We start from the raw sequence: 22538 nt of genomic DNA, 5'->3' as shown, positions 1-22538 counted from the left end.
CTGTTAATCTGTTATGTGCTTAAATTATAAATTAAGCTTTATTATGGGTGTGTCTGTCTGTAGTGGAAAAATCTTAGTGTACGCAGAGTTTGGCACGACCTGAGGCTTCAGGTACTCTCTGGAGGTCTTGGAAAACATCTCCTGTGGATAAGGGGGAGCTATTGCAAATCTGCAAGTTCACTCCATAATTTTAGTTCCTTTTGAAACTTGCAAGAATCCCACTTACTACTTGGAAAAAACAGTGACTAAAGGAGGAAAAAAAAATACAACACCTGTCTTGCTTTTCATTCGTTTTGCAGAACCAAAGTGTTGATGACAGGTGTCTGCCTATGGAAATATTCCAGGTGGAAAACGAAGAGGAAACGAGTGAACTACCTCACTGTCAGCTGCAGTCACCAACTGTCAGGAGGTTGGCAGCAGCTGCCGATGTCCCAACAGGAGAGGCAGCCCTGAGTCAGGCACCTCCTGGCACTTACAACACATCTATGGAAAAGCAAACTCGGGCCCCGTCAAGGCTCCAGATCCTACGGCCAAGTTACAGGGGGAACAGAGGAACTTGCAAGAAGGTGTCATGGAGATGCGATCAGCACAGTTCAGCCTGTGGGAAGTGCAGCTCCTCTGCAGATAGAGAAGGGGAGGGAGGGGGAACCTGGAAAGCAGAGACTGAAGAGGTTTGTCCACCAGTTGCAGCACGTGGAGCTCATCCGGCTCCTTTGATGTTTGCTACAACCTCTCGTGGCCTTTATAGTACTCGGAGAATCCTTTGACCCTTGGCCAGTTGCCACTTCTTTCTCGGCCTCCTGCTTGTCTTCCCGCATAGAATTGCCTCAGCCCAGGTCCTCTTCTTGTTCCAGGCCACAGGGCAGAGGGCAGCCAGTGAGCTGCCTGATTTGATTCTATGTCCTTCTTTGATTGACTCAACTGGGGGTACCAGGCCACTGGGGAGTCCTCTAGGAAGAGGTGATGTGTGACGGGTCTGATGTTTAACACCCTGAAAACTGGCATAGAGACCAAGAGGGAGAACTAACAAACTTCTGACCTGATACGTTTTTCTGTTTGGGTTTTCACATAAAACGTGACTGTGCAGGTGTAGAGAGACAGAAGTGCTACGGTATACATATGTGCAGGAAGATTGATTAGGGAACTGACTCACGTGATTATGGCAGCTGAGAAGTCCCAGGACAGGGCCTCTGCAGGCTGGAGACCCCGGGATGCCGGCAGCATGGCCTAGTCCAAGTCCAAAGACCTCCAAACCAGAGAGGCTGCGGGTTTAACTCTCCATGGGAAGCCGAAAGCCCAGGTAATAGTTAGACCAGTGCTGGTGTTCAGTCCTGGGGTTCCAAAGCCAGCAAGTCTGCAGTTCTGATGTCCAAGGCGGGAGTAAAGTGAGTTGAGCAGGTTCCAGATCATGGAGCAAAAGACCAATCCACTTTCTGTATTTATTCTCTCCAGGTGCCCCCGCCAGCTGGTGGTGCCTGTCCGTGTTAAGACTGGGTCTCCTCACCTTGTCCGCTCAGACACACGTGGTGATCTCTGGAAACGTGCTCACAAACGTGCCCTAAACAGTGGCCGGCCAGTTCCGTAGGCGTTCCTTACTGCGGTCAAATTGACAGCTAGGGTGAGCCCTCACAGCAGGCCAGAGAGAGAGTGCGCCTGGGCCTGTTTGCCCCGGGATCTGGGATGGGGAGAGGAAGAGCAGCTCAGGAGGAGAGCTGGGTGAGGGGTTCTGGGCAAGTCTGCCGTGGATTTCAGGTGGCCTCTCCCGTGGAATTGGCGTGTGGAGGTGCCTGGGCATCCCCTTCTCAGTGGGCTGTGCAGGACCTCAGCCTGGGGTTCTTCTGCTTATGAACTGCATGTCCGCGGGTGCTGTGGTTTGAATGTTGGACACCTGTCTCCAAGGTCAGAGGCATGGTGTTTGGAGGTGATGTGTCAAGGGATCAATGTGTTGTTTTCTTCTTTCCTCCCTTCCTCCCTTCCTCCTCCCCTCCCCTCCCTTCCTCCTCCTCTCCCCTCCCCTTCCTCCTCCTCTCCCCTCCCCTTCCCTCTCCTCTCCTCCCTTCTCCTCCCCTCTCTTCCCTCCCCTCCCCTCTCCTCTCCTCCCCCTCCTTCCCTCTCCTCTCCTACCTTCTCCTCCCCTCCCCTCTCCTCTCCTCTCCTCTCCTCTCCTCCCCTCCCCTTCCCTCTCCTCTCCTCCTTTCTCCTCCCCTCCCCTTCCCTCTCCTCTCCTCCTTTCTCCTCCCCTCCCCTCCCCTCTCCTCCCCTCCCCTCCCCTCCCCTCTCCTCCCCTCCCCTCCCCTCCCCTCTCCTCTCCTCTCCTCTCTTTCCGATTTGTTTATTTGAGAGAGTTACAGAGAGACAAAGGGAGAGACAGAGAGAAATGTCTTCCATCTGTTGGTTCAACTCCCCAAATGGCCACAACAGCCAGAGCTGAGCCAATCTGAAGCCAGGAGCCAGGAGCTTCTTCTGGGTCTCCCATGTGGGTGCAGGGGCCCAAGTACTTGGGCCATCAATGTGTTATTTTTAAAGGAACAGCTTTGGGCACACTTGCTCCATCTCAACACGTCATGTCCTGAGCCAGCAGGAAGGCCCTCACCAGATGCTGGCGCCATGTTCCTATACTTCCCTGATTCCGAGCTATGAGAGAAATAAGCTTTCCTTCCTTGTAAGCTACCTGGTCTTCCAGCAGCAAGAACCAGGCTAAGACAATGGGCAACTTAATTAACGTCTGTGTGCCTCAATTTCATCATTCATTTTGTACAACCAGGATCTAGAATCGTGGAGCTTGCTCTATAGGCTTTGTCCTGAAGACTTGGGACATCAAATAAATCAGTCTGGGAAAAGAGTTGCCTTCAGGGCCTGGCACAGGGCATGGGCATGGGGGCCTTCAGGCCAGCTCTGGGATCCTCAGCTGCCTGATTCATTCTGCCCACAATGAAGGGCTGGGGTCAAGCTGGGTCTCTGCCTCTTGGGAGGTTGTAGGGAATGACAGTGAAGAGGCAGGCGAGGTGCGCAGAGGGGCTCTGGAAGGGTTGAAGTCCAGTCCCCCCGAGTCCCGGGGGTGGTTAGCATCAGGCTCACACTGCATACTTGCTTGGCTCACCCCTGCTCACAGGCCGTGGAAGCTGACGGTGAGTGCAGAGGCACGTCGTGCTGCCCACAGAGGAGGGAAAGGTGCACCTCCCTAAAGCCAGCACCCCGAGGCCTGTGGGAGGAAAATACCCCAGGAAAGATTTTCATCAGACACATGGGGCTGGGGTACAGAGAGACACAGAGAGGGGACCAAGGAGAGGGAGGACGCTCAGTCCGGGTGACACAGGAGTTCCAGTGTGGAAGAAGAGTGTGGGGCTGCACCCGCAGAGGAACTGGAGTCTGGAGAGAGAAGACCAAGGAAGGTGTCTGTAGAACAGCCATGGCAGAGGGTCTGTGCGAGGCTACGGCTTGGGCTTGTGGTGCTAAGGAAAGGCGGGCTCTTGTTGAAGACCCGCTCGCCGTCCTACCATCAAGTGGTAAAGCTGGGCCTGAAACACAGGTCTTCTGCCTTCCGGACCTGGGCCTGGACTTTCTCCAGAATGCGCCTCTCTCTCAAGATTACAGAGAACTCCAAAGACGATGAGTCAATGGGAAATTGATGATTTGAGGAAGATGAAGGACTTGCTTTGGATGCTGGGGACAAGGGTTAGATCCCTGGATGGACAGGTTGAGGGCTGGCATTAGAGGCATGGGGGAGCGGAGGTGGGTGGAGAGGACCAAGAAGGCTGGAGAGACATTTCCAAGGACTTCCCAGTGGAGCTTGGTGACTGGGACACCTAGAGGACAAGGCCAGCCTGCCTCCTGGCTGCTGTCCCCAGCCAACTGCAGTTAAATTGCCAGATGTCCCAGTCTGCTCTGCACTGGGTGCTCCTTGGACTTGGAGAATCTATCAGAGTTGGGGTCACGGGTAGGTAAGGTTTGAAGCTGTGCCTTCTCCATTGCCAACGACGGTCAAGTCAAGGGATTCCCGGCAAGGGAGGCTGAACCTGAACAGCCTATTGGTGGCCATGATTCCCTTCTCTTACCCAAAGTAGGTTGTATTTCAGAAGGATGCTAGGAGCGTAGAGAGACACAGCCTCAGGATCCTGTGCACATCTGTTGAACTGGAGCTCTGGGGGGTGGGGGCGGCACCCAGTGACCTGTGTCTACATGGGTCCTCCACAGGACTCTGGCACTGAGGAAGTAGACCACTGGCCTTGTCTGTCTCTCACTGGCCGGCTCTGCTAGAGTAACTGCCTGTGGAAATGAAATGATCCCAAGAATCTCCTTCATGCCCCTGCGATCCGAGCTGCCCGATGGGATCAGGCACACACAGTGCCTCGGCCAGGACCTGGCACGTAGTAGGTATTCTCTCTGGGGTGGGGGACAGCGATGATGCCTCCCACATCTGAGTTTGAGGACACCCCCCTTTTAGAGTCAGCTGGCCTCACCAAGGAGGAAGAGAACAAAGACATGGCAACTGCTGATGTCACAATGCCCCCATTTCCCCCTGGGGCCTGGCTTCTGGACCACTCCAGGAGGGAGGTGAGGGGATGGCTGGCAGCAGCAAGCAGAGGATCCTGGGGCCAGTGGGATCGAGAGCACGGGAGATGGCTGGAGACAGACAATAAGCACCGGGCAGGCAAGCTAAGGAAGATGGGGGAAGCACAGAACCCTCTCAGGTAACAGTGGCTGGGATCCTGTTTCCCCACCTTGGGACACCAGGCATTCTCAGAGAGAGAAAAGTCTAGGGGAAAGTCAAAGGCACACACCCAGATACCAGGAGGTCATGCGGTTCATAGGAGGACCATCCTTCTGCTTGTTCCAGAATTCCCAGAATCCTCAGGGGTCCCTACACCTGGGACTTGGTAAACATACTGATGTCCAGCCCCTGCCTCCATCACTCTCCCCCACCCACCCCCACCGTCTCCTCCAATCCCTGAAATTCTGATTTACTTTGTCTGCAGAAGGCTCAGCCCTGGGTATGTTAACAGGTGATTCTGCTATGTAATTAGTGCTGACAACTCTACTTAAGCAACCAGCCAACCAAAGCACACACAAAAGTGTACTCAGGGAGTTGTTGTCTACTTCCTGTTGTGGTAATAAAACAGCTGATGCTGGGTTCTTTCTAAAGAAAAGAGGTTTATTTGGCTCCCAGCTTTAGAGGCTGGAAGCCCAAGGCTGGGCGGCCCCATTGGCTTGCCCTCCCCATGAGGGTGCAGCACAACATGGTGGGAGAACGCGCCAGAGCGATCGCTGCATCGCAAGGTGAGACAGGAAGGGAGAGGGGCCCAGGGGTCAGGCCTGCCTCCTTTTATAACAACCCTCCAGTGACCCAGTCACCTCCCACTAGGCTCCACCGGCTGCAGGTTCCACAGCCTCCCAGTGGCACCCCATGGCGGGTGGAGCTTCCAGTACATGCGCCCCAGACACATCCAAACCATAGCTAGACCACAGCCCTGTGTGCCTTCCTGGGCAGTGGAGGTGAGGGTTGACACCATTGTGTCTCCCACAGATGCACGAAGGAGTCTCATCATAGTTCAGAACCGAGGATTGGCGCCTGCCTTTACTACTCACAGCCTGTAGGGGGCAGGCATTTGACCCAGTAGTTTACATGCCAGTGCCCCCATCTCTGAGTACCTGGGTTTGATAGTCACCTCCAGCTTCCTGCCAGTGCAGATCCTGGGGGGAAGTGGTGATGCACAAGTAGTTGGGCTCCTGCCTCCTGTGTGGGAGACCTGGATGGGGTTCCTGATTGCTGACTTCAGCCTGGCCCCAGCTCTGGCCATTGCAGGCATTTGAGGGTAGGAGCTCTTGCTGTCTGTCTCTCCTTCTCTCCTCTCTCTGTCTCTTTTTTTCTATCTCTCAGGTAAATAAATAAATAAAATAAAATAAAATAAAACTTCCAGAGGCATAACTTATACCCAGAGCCCTCCCCCGCCCCCTGCAGAATCAGGCTGATGTTATCTTCATGGGACTTAGCCTAAAGTTGTACCCCATCCTACCCTGCTCCTCCCTCCCCCTTCCTTGACTGCACAGCATTTCAGGGATGACTTCTGGGTGCTTACTCCCCGGGGACTTGTGCAAGGCTCCCTCCCCAACTGCAGGACATTCAGGCCACTCACTTAAGGCCTGGATGCACCCCTAGGTGGAGCAGTTCAGAATCCCCTTCACCCACTGTGCTGCCAACACAGGCCCGAGGTCCCTGTGGTAAGGACTGGGTGCAGGCCCCACAATGGGCAGCTCTGGGTGCCGCCTCCTCTTCTCTAATCACAGTGAGAACCCCTGTCTACCATTTTGGAAGGGGTTAGGTAGTGTGTGTGTGTGTGTGTGTCTTTGTGGATGTGTCTCTGTGTTGGTGTGTGTATCATGGTGTTTGTGGGTGTGTCTGTGTTGCTGTGTGTATATGTTGTGGTGTTCGTGTGTGTGTCTGTATGCTGGTATGTGTGATGGTATATGTGTGTTGGTGTGTGTGTCTCTGTATGTTGTGTATGTGTCAGGGTGGTAGTGTGTTAGTGCAATTATGTCTTGGTGTGTATATTGGGGTATAGCTATGCATGTGCCTATATGTTGATGTGTGTGTTGGGGTGTGTATTTCCATGAGTTAATGTGTGTGAGTGTGTGTGTGTTGAGGGTGTATTGGGGTGGTTGTGTCTGTGTATTGGTGTGTGTGTGTCTAAGCATGTTTGTATGTGTCAAGGTTCTGGTGTGTGCATGTGGTAGTATGTTGGCACACCCGGTTATGTCAGGGTGCTGGTGTGTGTGTGTGCATGTGTGTTGGGGTGTTGGGATGTGTGTCTGGGCACGTGTGTGCGTGCATGAGCCTGTGCACGTTCCCACTCACGCTCCCTGGGGCCCTCTCCAGCCATGTCTTTCCTTCCAGCCTGCCCGCTGGCTTCTGCTCAGCACTGTCAGCAGCTCTGGGGATGGACACAGGCTGCGGGGCCCTGGGGAGTGAGGCAAGAGCAGCAGCTGGTACGGCCATTCCCTGGGGAATTTTGGCAGCGAAAAGGAGAAAAATAGAAGTAAGGGGAAGCTGGAGGTCAAGGGAAGAATGTTGTAGAGGAGGGAAGACTTGGAAATGTCGTGAGGAGGGACGTTTGGAAAGTGCAGAGGACAGGGTGAGGCCGACTGGGAGAGGTGTGAGGAGCCGGCGCCGGAGTGGGGGAACAGGGCAAGAGAACGGACACTGGTCGCTGTTACTCAGCGTGCAGGCTGCTGGTGGCCCCAGCGTCTATGCTGTCACTCAGGAGTCGGCCCAGGAAGCAGACGCGAGAAGCAGGCTTTGGAAAGGCAGTGAGCATGCCCCTGAGGTTGACGGGGCTGCCCAGGCTCATGTGTGTCATGTCCACTTCCTCATTTGACTTGGCCCAGAGGCTCCGTCCCTGACAGGCTCAGGATTCCGTTTCAACCTCTCAAACCGGAAGTCTTGCCTGGCCCAGGGGCCTCCGTCCCCTCCCCCATACCCGTCATCAAGGTCATCAACATTTCACCAGAGAAAATCGAGGCCAGCAGAGGTCGGTGACTTGGCCAAAGTCACACCATGGGCAATCACCAGAACAAAGACTTGAACCCAGCCTCGTGTGCCACCAACGGTGGTTCAAGCCCTGGACTTCCATGACGTAGTCCTCCTCCATAGTCGTGGGGTCCTGGTGTGCTGTTCATCCTCTGTGACCTGCTTACTCCTCCAGTGTTGTTTTGCCTGCTCCTCTCCTCTCGTGCCTGCCTGACTTGGACCCTTAGCTCATCACACATTGGCCAGCTAGTGCATTTCAGCTCAGAGTATTCATCCAATGCTCGCCCCTGGCCAGACCCCAGCTCTGGACCCAGAAGTTTCTGAGGCTTCCCCAGGGCCAGTTGTCCTCAGGCCACCCATACCTCTGACAATGGGACAGTTAGATAGGCAGGCAGAAGCAGGGACTCAGAAGGAGGTATGGAGAAGAAGGTATTTAAATTGGAGTTGGCCAAGGCAGCATCTGATGGCTCCCAGTAAGTGGAATCCACTGCAGAGGTGGCATGTGGGGAGCAGCGTCCATGGGTCAGAGACGTCAGAAGCAAAGGTTGGCCGAGACACAGTGAGTGCCTCGTGGAAACCAGACACCAGGAATGTGCAGCCGGTCAGGCCTGCTGCCTGGGAAATACTTGGCCTACACTGATTTTCAATTTCCATTATTTCTAAAATACATGTTGATTTTACCTTTTTTTTTTCTTGAGGCTTTTATGAACATGGGAAAGGGTGATTTTGACCTGGTTGTAGACGCTTATTTTTGGCCTTAGAGAGATAGGGGCCAGCTTGCTAACTGCACCCTCAGGTTAGTGGCTGATGGCCAGGTCTGTCTTCCTCGGTGCATCTCCGGGCTCTGTCTTCTCTAGCCCATTGTTTCAGTCACACAGGGACCCCAGCACCCCCCTTCCCCACCCATCCCCTGTTTCTCATTTGTTTTCCATCACACCCGAGACCTTCTCCAGGCCACGCCATCTAAGGCTCCTGACTGATGCTAAAGAGACTTGCCCACTACTGCCCCTGCCCCGAGTCCCACCCTGACCCCGACCCCAACCCACTCCCACCACACACACATCTCACTGCTAACCCTTCAGCTGTGCTCTGACAGAGCCTGGGTCATGGACAAACATCCAGCAATTCTAGGCAATCTTCTATTTCCCCTCCTTGTAGCAATTCTTGTCCCATTTCCACCCCCTTCCACTCCCTTCTGCTCTGTCATCCCTTTACTTCAAAACATTCTTTTTAATGTTGAAATACAGTCAGCCTTCGTATCTGCAGGTTCTGCATGCCAAGATTCAACCAAACTCAGAAGATATTAAAAATAATTGGATCAGTTCTGAACACATACAGACTTTTTCCTTGTCCTTATTTCCTAAACAATGCAGTACAGCATCTGTTGACATGGCATTGCGTCGTGTTAAGTGCTCTAAGTAATCTGGGGAGGACTGACAGTATACAGGATGTGCACGGTTCGATGCTGCTGCTCTGCCAGTTTATGTAAAGGACTTGAGAATTTGTGGATTTCGGGGTTCTTGCTGGAGGGTGGAGGGGGACCTTTGAGCCATCTTGTGACTCTGCCATCTCTGCTTCAATTTCCTTTCCTTCGGGGGAAACGAAGCGAGTAAAGTTGGGAGGTCTCATGGGCCAGACCTGTGAGTAGCAAGAACTCAAATACAAAGCTTGTCTCCGATGCAAGGTGGGGGGAAGAGTTTAGCAAGAGAGTTCTTGGCTGGGCTCCTTCTTTCTGGGAACAAATGGATAATTAGGTCTGGAAGTGCACGTCTTTGGTGGAAAACCATAGGTCTCTGTTGGGGGAAATCTTTCTGAAAATCAGAGCTGATGACGCAACTCCCTGATGGAAGTCATCCGGCAGTCACCATGACGTTCAGTGGGAATGTTCTAGGCAGAGGACACAAGTAGCACCTGGCTCCAGGAGGGGGTTCTTCATGGTCTGACTTCTACTTTGTTCACCATCTCATTTCTTGCTACTATGCTCTCCCCCGATGACACACACCTCTGTGATGTGATGGAAGCATTTTTTGAAGTCCCTTAGTCTGTTATGCTTTCCTTGCCCTTATTCAACCTGAGACTCGGAACTGGTAGTTGCATTGATCTCACTTTTGGCTAATCTTTGCTTTAGGCTTCACTTTAATCTTCAGCAATACTGAAATACATTTTAATTCCTCCAAGACTCTGGCTCCCTCTTCTCCTTCAGTGACCTGGATCTCTCCCTATCATATCAACTCAGCTGATACTTCTGTCAAAGCAAGTGGCCCTCAGCTGTGCACTGAACTATATTCATGCTGGTCTGGGGCAAGGAAAATGCCCCAATTGACTTGTTCTGCAAGCATTGCTTCCTAAGCCACTGACACTGATCCTCACCTGGCAACTTGTTAGCATCCCCCACCCTAGGTCTACTGAATCAGAGGCCCTGGGTGTGGGACTCAGCAATGCAGGTGACTCTGGCCCTGAGGAAGTGGACCACTGGCCTCGTCACCTCTGCCACTGTGTGGGTCTGCCCAGAGTACCTGTTTGTTGAACTACTGAAATGAGCTCAAGTCATCTCTACCCCAGGGAGCCTTCTTGACTTTCCTATGCGGGGTGAGAAATTACTCTTCTATGTCCTCATGGCACCTGTGCCTTCTTCTGTCATGAACTCCCAGTGCCAGGCTGGAACTGTGGGACAACAACTTCCCTGTCGGTCAAGCTTCTGATGTCTTCCGCTCTCTCTCCCTGCGTCTGGTGCACAGCAGGTGCTCAGTAGCTATTTATATAGTTTTAAGTCTTAGGACATGAGTGGGGGAAAATCTAGGCAAATTCTTTCCCCCCAGTGGAACTTACATTCTAAGAGGGAAGGCAGAAAATAAATTATAGACGAACAAATGTACAATAATGGCTGATAGTGATGAGTGCTGCTGTGATAATGCAATAAAGTCATGTGATGGAGATCCAAATGACCCGAAGCCAGCCATGGAGCAGTCTGTGGGCAAGAGCATTCTGGTTTGGGGGAAGGGCTGGAGACTGGGGGAGGGAGAGAGAGAGAGAGAGAAAGAGAGAAGAAGAGAGAGAGGAAATATACAGAGGCAGCCATGGTAGGAGTGAGAATCTCATTTCAAGGGTTCTGGGGAGACCACTGGGGAGGGATATTTAGGTTGTGGGGGGGTGCTATGCATACTGGCACATATTTTTAGAAAGATCACCATGCTGTTGTGCATACAAAATAAATTACATAGGTGAAAGAGGCTGTGGGGATATCCAGGGATGTACAGGGGTGGCACCGGGCATGTGGTGTTTGATCACGTGGATCTTGGAACCAGTGGTCTACATCTAAATCCAGGCCCCACCACAAGAGGTGTACGGTTTTGAGCTAGGAGTGAGCCTTCCTGTGCCTCAAGTTCACCCTCTGTAATAGTAGTACTTAACTCCTGGTTTGTTGAGAATTCTCAATGGCTTAATGCACGTGAAACACTGACACCTATGGGGTGAGTTATGGTTATTCTATCATTGTTATTTGCAGTAGTAGTTGTGATGGTTGTGAAATCGAGAGGAAATGACAGTTTCAGAGTATTTCTGCTGGGTGAGTTGACGTGATTTGCTGATAAGTTGGACGTTGAAGGTGAAGGAAAGAGGAGAGGGAGACCATCTAGTATTTTGGTGCTGTTGGATGAAATGGGGACAGCCCAGAGAAGGAGCAGGTTTTGGTGAGTGGCTAGGGAGACAGGTGGCTAGAGCTCAGTTAGGACAGGGAAGGTCTGGAGAGTTTGTCTACATGAACCAGGTGCTCAGGGAAGAGCCCAGGGCTGGAGATACACATCTGGGAGCTGGGTCTCTTGCTCACAAAGAATGCCACTCAATGCACTCGGATCAGTGAATGGATCCCTCAGGGCTCGGGAATGGGTTCAGTGCTACGTTGGCAGGGAGGCAGTGGTAAAGCTCAGGCAGAGATGGACTGCCATGCCAGGCGTTCAGTGGTTTGTGCCTTTGGCCCCTTCATAAAGACCCAAGTAGCTGTAGCTGGTGCACCTCAATGTCCCAGCAGCCTCATCACTGAATTTTGGTGGCAAAGTAGTCAACTTAGTCAATTTTCTCTTGCTGTAATCAAACCCCCAAGACTAGGTAATTTATGATAAATAGACATTTAATTGGCTGATGGTTCCAAAGCCTGGGCAGTCCATGCTGGTGGCTGGATCAGTTCTGCATCCAAGGAGGATGTTCTTGTTGTATTGTAGAAGGCATCATATGGGGAGACAGAACCAACAGCTTTATAACAGGCCCACTCTCAAGAGAACCATTTAATCAATTCATTCATGTCCCAAGCAATCACCTGTAAAATGTCCCACCTGGTCCCACCTCTCACGACCTTACCATAGGATTCAGTTCTCAACGTGAGTTTTTGGTGATGACATTCAAGCCACAGCAGTGATCTTTGGACTCTCTATGCATTGTCTTTTTTTTTTTAAATAAAATATCTTTGTCTTAAGGGCATATGTGTTACTTCTTTGTGGCATGTGTTTATTTAAAGAATTATTTATTTATTTGAAAGAGTGGAGAGGTGGAAAGAGAGATATATATATATATATATATCTTTCATCTTCTGGTTCACTTTCCAGATGGCCGCAATGGCCAGGGCTGGGCCAGGCTGAAACAGGAGCCTGGAGCTTCATCTGGGTCTCCCATATGGTGTAAGGGGTCCAAGGACTTGGGCTGTCATTTGCTACTTTCCCAGGCACATCAGCAGGGAGCTGGGTCGGAAGTGGAGCATCAGGGACTCGAACCTGCACCCATATGGGATGCCAGTACTGCAGGCAGTGGCTTTACCTGCTATGCCACAGCACCGGCCCCTCTGCGTGGTTGTTGAACCACTGCTAACTTACAGGTGTCCTCTGACATTCTGGCCGTGAGACATCGTCCAGCAGTTTCTCACGAGGGGCATTTGGGCAGAATGTTAGGCAGAGGGACGCAGGGACAAAAATGTTCCTCCTGGGATCCATTTTACAGCTCTTGGGCCCAGCAAGACCTTTCTCTCTGGTCTCCAGAGCCAGAGGAAACGGAGTGGAGAAACGGAAGTCATTCAGTCGCAGTAAAGAGAAATGGACGCTGGAGGCCACATCCCATGCTGCGCGCCCTCAGCTTTCGGTTGGATGGATTGCACCCTGGCCATGTGCACAGAGCTTCCTTTCTTCTCCTCCAGGAAAAGTGACTCTTTCATAGCCTGCTGGGAGGGAGGGGAAATGGAAGGTCCCAAGGCAGCCGGAGCCCCTCTGCTTCCTCCACCGTGCGCAAGTCCAGAGCCCATGCCCGGCCCTGGCATACAAGCAAAGTCCTGGAAGCAGAGAAAACAACCGGCTCCTTCGCCAGAGGCTGCGGCCAGCGTTGCCCATGTTTCCATGGCGAGGGAGTAGCGCCCTGTGCTGACCTGAGCCTCGCCCCTGTGTCGCCAGAACACAGCCTGCGGAGCCCGGCCCGGCCCTCCAGGGCTGCAGCCCCAAAGCTGAGAGCGAGCTAGCGAGCGAGCACTTAGCGGGGGCTTTTCTGAGAAGCTGCTGAGCTCAGACCCTGCTGGCCCCACATTCCTGCACGATGAGGGAGGGATTCCAGTGTTTACTCTGAACAGTGTTTTCCTGTGTCTGAATCGACTGGGTGTTAAATTCTTCCAGATTTCTGGCTCCACGTCGTAACTCCACCAGGACAGAAACAGGTTGACGGCCACTGGCAGGGGAGCCAGAGCGGGAGTCGGGCCGGGCACCTTCTGCTTGTGGAATTTCCACCCAGCGGATGGCGCGGCGCCTGGGAGGGGCCGGCGGTGGTTGTGGTCTCGGTTTGCAGGGCTCTGCACTTGTATCTTTCGCATTTCCCACCCTAGAGGGCAAAAGTTAGCTGCTTGTCCTTGTGCAAGGCAGCGGGGAATGAGAACAAGCGGAGTTTTGCAGTTCAGCGTTTGCTGTGTTTCCTCCATGAGGATCAACCCAGGAGTTGGCCTCATAAGGAATTGATTTGGTGGGAAGTTAGGAAACCTCAGTTGCATTCCGGGCTCCCGGGGCCCCGCGGTGCGGGGAGGGCTGGGGACACCCGTGAGGTCAGAGCTGGAAGGGCACCTGGCTGTGGTAGACCCCAACCCCTCTGTTGTCACCCAGGCGGAAACGGAGGTGCAAAGTGACCTGGGCACCTGTCCCTCGTGCAGTGGGTTAGACCTCAGCACTGCTTCGTAGGTCACCCAATTGTGGTGACCTGGGACTGTGCCAGCTCCAAGGAAGACGACCAGCCAGCCACATGGGGATACAGGGGACATGCCCGTTTTTATGAAGTGTTTGTTGATAAGGCAATAGCTTTCAATATACAAATGACTTTAGAGAAAACCAAGGGGGATGGCTAAAGATAAAGGTGATCTTTAGAGTCACCGTGCTCAGCAGACGGCTTCTTCATCTTTGTGTCCTAGGTGCTCAGCAGTTCAGGGAAAGCCCTTGTGGGACCCCATGGATATCCTAGGCTCCATGGGGTCCGCGGAGAAACTCCAGCCTCTGGGCCGGTGGCTGTCAGCCTCTTAATCAGAGCAGCCCCGTCCAAGCAGGGCACAGACAAGGGTGGTGTTGAAATTCACACCATCTTCGACCCTCGTGCCGTAGGCCCTGGACATTTTTCCTGATCAAGGTATGTGTGTGTGTGTCCACATGTGTGTGTCTGCACGTGTGTGTGTGTGTGTGCGCACGCAAAGGTGTGAGTGCTTGCACTAACAAGCAAGACAGGGAGACTTGCTATACTCTTTCTGCACCTTTGGGGCCTGGGTAGAGCCCAAGAACCGTTTACATAGTGAGGTTGGATAAGATAGCTCCATAATAGGACTTAACTTTTTGGTCTCTCTGCTTTCACAAAGCCAATTTGATGCCAAGGGCATTCATTGTTGCTTTGTCTTCCAAAGAAGCCACCCCAATTCCAGCTCTCCACACCTCTCAAGTCTTGTGAGAAGCAAAATGCCCTGATGCCGTCTCTGGGCCGTCCCCTTACGTCTCATCCCTGCCCCAACCTGGACTTCTCCGGCCACATCACATCCATGCATCCCCTGTGGCTACAAGGCCTGGCCAACATCAGCCTTGTTACAAGAGTCACTTCATTATTGTCTTACATTCTGGGGCTTAGCAACTTTACCTTCATGATTTTTTTTTTCTTTTTGGTAGAAGTTGCATTGCCTCCTAGAGATGGGAGTGGAATGGAAATGGAGGAATAATGCATTGAGATTTCCCCCACAGCTGCCAGAGGGCAAAACCCTCCTCTGTGTCAGTCTCATGGGTGGGGCTTTCTCTTGGCATGCCTGGTGAGGGCCTTGTGTTGGTGATCTCTTCCTGTGTAAAAAAATTACTCCCAAACGTAGTCACTGAATATTTTTTATGCTGCCATGTCTGTGGGTCAGGAATCTACTGCCTGCCTCGGTCTCAGGGTCTGTCCATGGGGCTGCACTCATGATTTTGGCTGAGGTTGTGGTCTCATCTGAAGGCTCAAGGGGAGGACGATCAGCGTTCAAGTTCACTCGCTTGGTCCATGGCAAGATTGAGTTGTCCCAGGCTGCTGAACTGAGTGTCTCTGTTCTTTGCTGGCTGTTGACTGGAAATACTGCTTGGACCCCTGCCTCATGGGCTCTTCAGGGACAGCTGGTAGCACTCAGAATGAATGAAAGAGAGATGGGGAGGGAGTGGGGAGGTGGAGAGAGAGAGAATGATTAAGATGGAAGCCAGAGTCTTGTAACAGTCTCAGAAGTGACGTCGTCCCTTGGACCATAGGAAAATTCTGTTTGTTAGAAGAGGAGGTCGCTATGAGTGGCAGCTCAGACACAAGGGGAGGAGATTTTACAAGGACATGAACTTCAGGAGCCAAGGTCCTTGGGAGCCATCTCCTGAGCTGCCTACCACAGGCCTCCTGTGACCAGTTGCTGTTGAGTCTTTGGATCTGTTTCCTTGGGGGGCCCTGGGATGTTGATAAGCGATGGGGTTGTGAGGGGCAGAGGAAAATGAGTTGCATGCTCACACTTGCTGGCATGGCATTCCAAAGACTTCTCAGGGATGAATAATTCTGAGTGTCTAAGCCAGTTACATAGACCCTCCACTTTCCCTTCCTACCCCACTGCCACTCCACAGACCACAGACAAACCCAAGACAGCGTCCACACTCACTGTCCCCTCTCTGAGGTCTTTGCTGGTTCCTGGCTGACACGACCCTTCTGCTCTCTCTAGAGTTTACACTCACCTTGGATGCCAGTGTCATTTAACTCTCTTGCTACCAAAATGAGCCCCAAGTCACAGACCAGAGAATGAAATGGACAAGATAGTTCATGGTTCTTGGTGTTCACCACCAAAGTTGACAGTCATAAAGCTTGTGAAATACTTCCACCTGTATTAATGGGATCGTCACAACATCCCGTGGGACGGGATGGTCCCCATCTTGGATATAAGGAGCTGAGGTTCAGAAAGACGAAGGAACTTGCTGCAGAGTAGGCTTATGGAGGTGAATCTGGATTTCAGAACCCCACGTTCTGTGCTCCACCCTGCACCCCCTTTAACGTTGCTTGCTTGCCTACGCACCTAACTCTCCATATTGATTCTGGTAGGAATCTGGCAAGACTCCTCGACCTGGTTGTGTGCATCAAGTCACTCCAGACCATGGCTGCAGGGATCTGAGGTGGGAGATAGAACTCAGCCAGGGCAGGGAAGGTCAAAGGCAGGAGGGGTTCACGGCAGGCATGGCTGGTGACTTTGGAGAGGTAAACACAGGTGTGTGCATGTGTGTTTGTGGGCCTGCTCATACATGTATGTGTGACTTGTTGACTCCTTCCCATGCCCGGGGCTACATGGATGTCTTCCTTAGGACTGTGCATGTTTATGTGCAAGTGAACATGTATGTGGCTACAAGTAGACATTTGATGCCTCAGACCTGCCTGGGCTCAGGAGTGAGCTCTAGAGACTGTCCTCTTGATGAGAGGGTGATGTAAATAGGACTCTTGGGAAAAATTGGGAAGGTGGGGTGGGCTGGGCGAGAGGTGGAGACAGCAGCATGTGGCAGGTGAAGGGTCCCCTGAACACATCTTCTGATCCCCTTTGCTCCAATCTCTTCCCTGCTCTTCAACCTGGTGGCTGGTTTTTGAGAGGATGCACTTGGCCATTAATTTTCCAGCCTAAATGTTGGTGCACACTGTTCTGGCACTATGGAAGACACCATCAGCCCGAATTTTCATGATGATAACATTCCAACAGATGGGCTCTTATCATTCCAACAGATAGGCTCTTATCACGTGTCTAGGCCTGTGCTCAATGCTTGTATGAATTATCTCATTAAATCCTCAAGAAAAGCTACGAGGAGTTCTTATTGCCTCTGTTCTACAGGTGAGAACACTGAGACCAGGTTTAAGTATCTTGTTCCTGGTCACACAGCTAAGTCATCTCCTGAACACATGCTTTTTAATTCTATGCCACATTTCACTCAAAACAATTGCTAATATGCAGCTTAACCACTTGGGGCAACTTTGGCTAACTCTCCCATCAATTGCCTCCTTCACACATGGAAATATGCACAAAACAGTATTTCACAGACACAGCTGGACAGGAGGGAATGAGCTTTCTTGCAATCTGCACACAGGTGATTCTCACAAGCTAGACCTGGGGCCATGCCATGGCACAGCGCGTTAAGCTGTTGCTTGTGATGCCAGCATCCCATATGAGCACTAGTTCGAGTCCCAGCTGCTCCACTTCCTATCCAGCTCCCTACTAAAGAGCCTGAGGAAAGCAGTAGAAGATGGCCCAAGTGCTTGGGCCCCTGCACCCTCATGGGAGACCTGGATGAAGCTCCTGGTTTCTGGCTTCAGCCTGGCCCAGCTCTGCCTGTTGCAGCCATTTGGGGAATGTGTCTTTCCCTCTATCTCTGTAATGCTGCCTTTAAAATAAATAAACAAATCTAAAAAAGAAAAAAAAGCCAAACTTTCACTGGGGAGAGGGTGGCCACACAACACCCTCCACTAAGTGCCCACTCCCGGATTTTAAGGGCATTTGATCCATCCCCCTGCCCTGCCAAGGGCACACATTGAAGTCCTTGTTGTTTAATTGGATTTCTGACTCAACAAAAACTTCTTTTGTCAGAACTTCAACATTTCTGCATGTTACCCACACACAGTTTCTATATGTGGATAGCAGCAGTTATGTTTCGCTGTGTACTATCTGTGTGTATGCCTAGAAAGATCCACTTGAAACGAATGACTACAGATTTCTCCCCACTTCCAGTGACCTCTAGGGAAAGGAGCAACTGAAATTTCTACTTCCACTCCCAGGCACCAATGCTGTATGTTTTTGGCTGTCCATTGTCCCCAAAGTCATTCATCCTAGTTATGTTCCATTATATTTTTGACAGTTTACCTTTCTCTTTCTATGTGTTTCAGAAACCTAGTAAAATGAATGACACCAAGAACTTGCAGGAGCTTCCGGCTGGGAGAAGCGAGCAAGAAAAGAGATCGTATCAAGGTAAGCCAGACCATAGTCAGTCCTCACCCTGTGAGACAACGTGTGGGCCGGGAGTTGACTGGAATTTAAAGATATGGCTTCTGAGATTTAAGAAATACAATTTAAGGAGAGAGAGAGAGAGAGAGAGAGAGACCCACACCAACTAACATACCAATATGTTAGATGGTCCTGAGAGATGGGGTGCAGATCAGATATTGGGAGCACAGAATGAGGACTCCTAATTCCACTTAGAGGTTGGGACCAGGATCCCAAAGCACGGGGGCCATTGGAGCCATCTTGGAAAGAGATACAGAGTGCGTAGAGAGCGAGGGCCACATACACACGTGTGTGATCATTATGATGGAAGAAAACAGACGTGTGTGAAAAGACAGTCACACCCACTAACAGCGTATGGAAGATGCCTCGAGTGCGGCGATGTTTGACGGTGATGAGACCTGGCCATGCTTGCTGGGCGTGGAGGGAATGGAGCCCCCATGGGGCCACGTGGGAAGGGAAATGGAGGTTTGGAGGCAAAGTGGAAAAGGGCTTGAGTTGGAATTTGGTACAGTTAGGCCCCATGGGCTCTTTTCATGAGAGACAGGATTTCATTGCACCTTTGAACGATGCCTGAATCCCAGACGAATGTGGTGCTAAATGCTCGAGTCGTCGCTCTTCACTGGGCACTGGCAACGTGGCAGGTGTTCTGCGTGCAGTATCTCACTCGTTCTTTACAGACGTCCTACAGGAGAGGTGTGTCATTCCCATGCTACAGGTGGGGAAAATGTATGGCCTGGAGAGAGAGGTCAAGAGCTTTGCCCCCTTCGAGGAGTCAGGTGAAGCACAAGGATTTGAACGCAGGCCTTTCCACTAGCCAATTTGCTTATCATACGTGTTTGATAATGTCTCATTGTTTGGCATTTGACCTCTAATAGTAGAGGTCAAGTCAGCTAGTCTGCTGATCTGTGCTTTCCACTGTGTTCTGTACAAGGGTGCAGCTACCAGATGAGTGGACTTTCCATGATCCTTGGAGATCCAAGGGGAAGTTTCAGTGACATTCACTCATCTAATGGTTTTGGTCCCAGTGCCTGGGGAACCTACTCCCATGGAAATTTCTAGTTGGTTAAGAGAAACCATAAGAAATGCCAGACAGGTTTAGTGTCATGCAGAGAAATAAAATGGGAGAAGTGGTAATTACTGGTGGATGCAATGGATAGAAAGGGAAAGGCTCCATTGACGAGGTGACATTTTGGGTGAGTTCTGACTTATAGGAAGAAATATCCCACGTGAAGATTTGGGTCAAGTGCATCCCGAGCAGAAGCCTGAGGCATTTAAAGGAGAGAAGGAAAGTCAGTGTGGCCAGGTCCAGTGATTGAAGGGGTGAGTGGCTCTGGCTAAGGCTGGACAGGTTGACAGGGGCCAAGATCAAAGAGAGTTTTGTAGGTCAAGGTTAGGAACATTGACTGTATCCTAAATGAAGGGGAAGCCACTGGGGTTAGATAAGGAAAGGATTTAATTTTAATCCTGGGTCTACTGTAGAGAAAGAATTATAGGAGAAAAGGAGAGGCTGGTTAGCAGGTGCTCAGCAGCCCCGTTAGTAGATGTGAGTGTCTTGGACGAGGCTGGCGATGTAGAAAAGTTAAGTAATGGCAGGATGTTGAGGGAGGGTAACGGCCTGGATGTACTCAGTGAAGCAGCTGGAGGACTTGTGACAAACCTGAGATGTTTGAGTTGGGCAATCTGCTGAATGATGGAGCCTCATCCTGAGGTGGGAGAGGCCAGGGGAAACATTTTAGGGAGTAAATCAAGAGTTTGAGCCGGCAGAAGCTTGGGATCTCTTTCCACATACAAATGCAGGTGTAGAGATGGCAGGTGGATTTGGGACAAAGGGTCAGCCTTAGAGTTAAGATTTGGCAAATGGATGGAAGGTAAGACCACAGAACTGGCAGATGTCCCCTTGGGTGGATGTGGAGGCAAAGAAAGAGAAAGGGCCCAGAAGTCACCACCGGACACCACCAAGGATGTCAGTGAGTGATGTGGGAGGTTCCAAGAAGGAGGGAAGGAAAATGGTTTGAGAACAACAGTGGGACGACTTGTCTCTGGGCGCTGGGACCCGTGTGTGAGGAGGGGGATGGTGGCCAGGCTTTCCCCGGGCCGGGACAGAGGGCACGGCCTCAGGTGATGATCTGAGCCAGGGCGGTGTGGCTCTGCATGGGGATGTCTTCCAGCTTCCTCTTCTTGTCTTCAGTTTCCGACTGTGAAAGCAATTTTATCAGTTTGCTCAAGGCCCCAAGAAAATCCCATACAATTCTCCCAACACGGTATCTGTAACACAGTCATTTTTACCTTCCTCTGCCAGCACAAGACAGATTCCATCCCGGAAGGGTTGGGAAATAGTTTCTAGCATTGGTTGAGCTACACGCTGGTTTTGGGGGGACGTGCAGTAAATTGGAAGTGGGGAGGGAGACAAGAATTCAGGGCAAAGGCAACTGTATGAGTGGAGGATAAAGGCATGAGGGTATGGAGAGCATTAGGAATGATGGGGCGCTTGGAGTGACAAGTGTATGTTTGTATGTGTGTGTTTGAGTGTAGGTGTGTGTGAGCATGGTGCACGGGTATATGGGCCTGCATGTACATGTTTGTATACGTGGGCATCTGCACTATGAGTGCAAGTACATGTGTGTACACATGTGTATATGAGTATAGGTTTGTATTGTGATGTATGTATTTTTGTTTGTGCATGCATGTGAATGTATGCACATGTGTGTGCTTAAGCATGTGTACACGTTTAGTGCACATTTGTGCATATATGTATTTATATGTGTGTGCACGTTTCTGTGCATACATGTGCATGTGTATGTTTGCATATGTTTGTGACTGTGGATATGTGTGTTTGCATGTGTGTACATGCGTGTGCAAGGGAGAGTATGTAGAGAGAGTGTCATGGTGGTAGATGCTGAGATTGGGAAGTTTTCATGGGACTAGATCTTGATTTTTTTTTTAAGTATTTATTTGAAAGGCAGCATTAGAGAGAGAGGGAGAGACAGAGAAATGGAGAGATCCTCCATTCACTGGTTCACTCCCCAAGTGGGCACAATTGCTGGAGCTGAACCAGGTTGGAGCCAGGAGCCAGGAGCCAGGAGCTTTTTCCAGGTCTCCCATGGGCGTGGCAGAGCCTCAAGCACTTGGGCCATCCTCCACTGCTTTTCCCAGGCCATTAGCAGGGAGCTGGATCAGAAGTGGAGCAGCTGGGACGTGAACTGGCACCCATATGGGATGCTGGTGCATCAGGCAGTGGCTTTTTACCTGCTACGCCACAACGCTGACCCCAGGACTAGATCTTGAAGGGTTTTGTACCCTCGTACTAAGGGCTGTGCGTTCTATCTTCCTGGCAGTAGAAAAGCGTGTGACATGATCAGCTCTCGCCCAGTTGGCTCTCTCTGCTTTTGGACATCATGCCTGCTGCAGCGCTCAGCACATTACAGGCAATCAGTAAGCTTTGGTTGGTCACATGAGTGCTTATGTCTAGAAGTGATTAGTCTTGTCCTTGCCCTATGGACGGTGAACTGGAGGGGAATAAAACACAGGTAAGGAGACGTGTTTGGGGACCGGAGCCTGAATCCAGGGCATCAGAAGGGAGGAGGCACTGAGTTCCTGCTTTGAGGGTCAGGAATGACGGTGATAGTTTGGGCTGATATTGGATACTGCCCTTGGCTTCGAAGAGGCTGTAACGGAAGGGGACAAACACTAAGAGGAACTTGCTTAGTAAGCAGTTGGAAACAGCACTCTAGTCTCAGACAAGAGGTGTGCCCTAGGAACATATTTTGATAATTATCAAGTTCCCAGTGGTACTGAAGGCATACACTGATAATGTTTTGGTGGGGAAGTGATGAATTCCGACAAAACTTAAAGGAAAATTTTAGCACAGAATAATCATTTACCATGGGACACCTAGGAGTTACTTAAGAATGCGAATTTTCAGAAAGTTGCTTTGTGAACAAAGCAAAGGGGATTGCTCTCATCAACTCATACACACAATGGATCCCATCTGCCACCCCCCCCCCCCCATTCACTTGCTTTTCTGGGACTCATTTGTGCTGTTTCCAAGTCCATCTCCTTTGCACAATGCCAGGGAAACCATGCAAACATGTCTTTTCCAGTCTTACTTGCTTTCTAATAGGTAATGTGGGACAACACCAAGCAATTTCCTTTTTTGGAAAAAAAAACAGCCTTACCAAGATGTAATTAATATATAAAAGTCTTTGCATGTTTAATGTTTACATTTTGATGAGCTTGGGTGTAGGCATACACGCCCATGATAATGATCATTGCAATCAAAGTGATCAAAATATCTACCACCTCCAAGGTTTTCTTTGTGTGCCCTTTAAAAACGTGTGAGATCTGCCCTCACATTTTTAAGTGCACAATACTGTGCTCTTTTTTTTTTTTTAAAGATTTATTTTTTATTTGAGAGGCAGAGTTACAGATAGAGGGAGGGGGGGTGTCTCCCATCTGCTAGTTCACTCCCTAAATGGCCGTAATAGCTGGAGCTGG

The 22538-nt window shown here is 50.9% G+C and overlaps 1 protein-coding gene across 2 annotated transcripts in view; it reads left to right on the top strand.

The window, feature by feature from the left end:
* Window positions 1-22538, top strand: part of CDRT4 (CMT1A duplicated region transcript 4) — an 81640-nt gene that overhangs the window by 6922 nt on the left and 52180 nt on the right. For both annotated transcript variants that reach the window (XR_009864296.1, XM_062175506.1), the window contains exon 2: window positions 17927-18008. Coding sequence is in view for 1 of the 2 variants with exons in the window: in XM_062175506.1 (XP_062031490.1) it covers window positions 17927-18008 (82 nt within the window). In the remaining variant the exon portion in view is untranslated. The remainder of the gene's footprint in view (window positions 1-17926; window positions 18009-22538) is intronic.

Source organism: Lepus europaeus, chromosome 18 (genome assembly GCF_033115175.1).
Source record: "Lepus europaeus isolate LE1 chromosome 18, mLepTim1.pri, whole genome shotgun sequence".
In the NCBI taxonomy this organism is placed as follows: domain Eukaryota; kingdom Metazoa; phylum Chordata; class Mammalia; order Lagomorpha; family Leporidae; genus Lepus; species Lepus europaeus.
The sequence above is the reverse complement of the archived record's forward strand: the minus strand, read 5'-3'. Positions and strand labels throughout refer to the sequence as shown.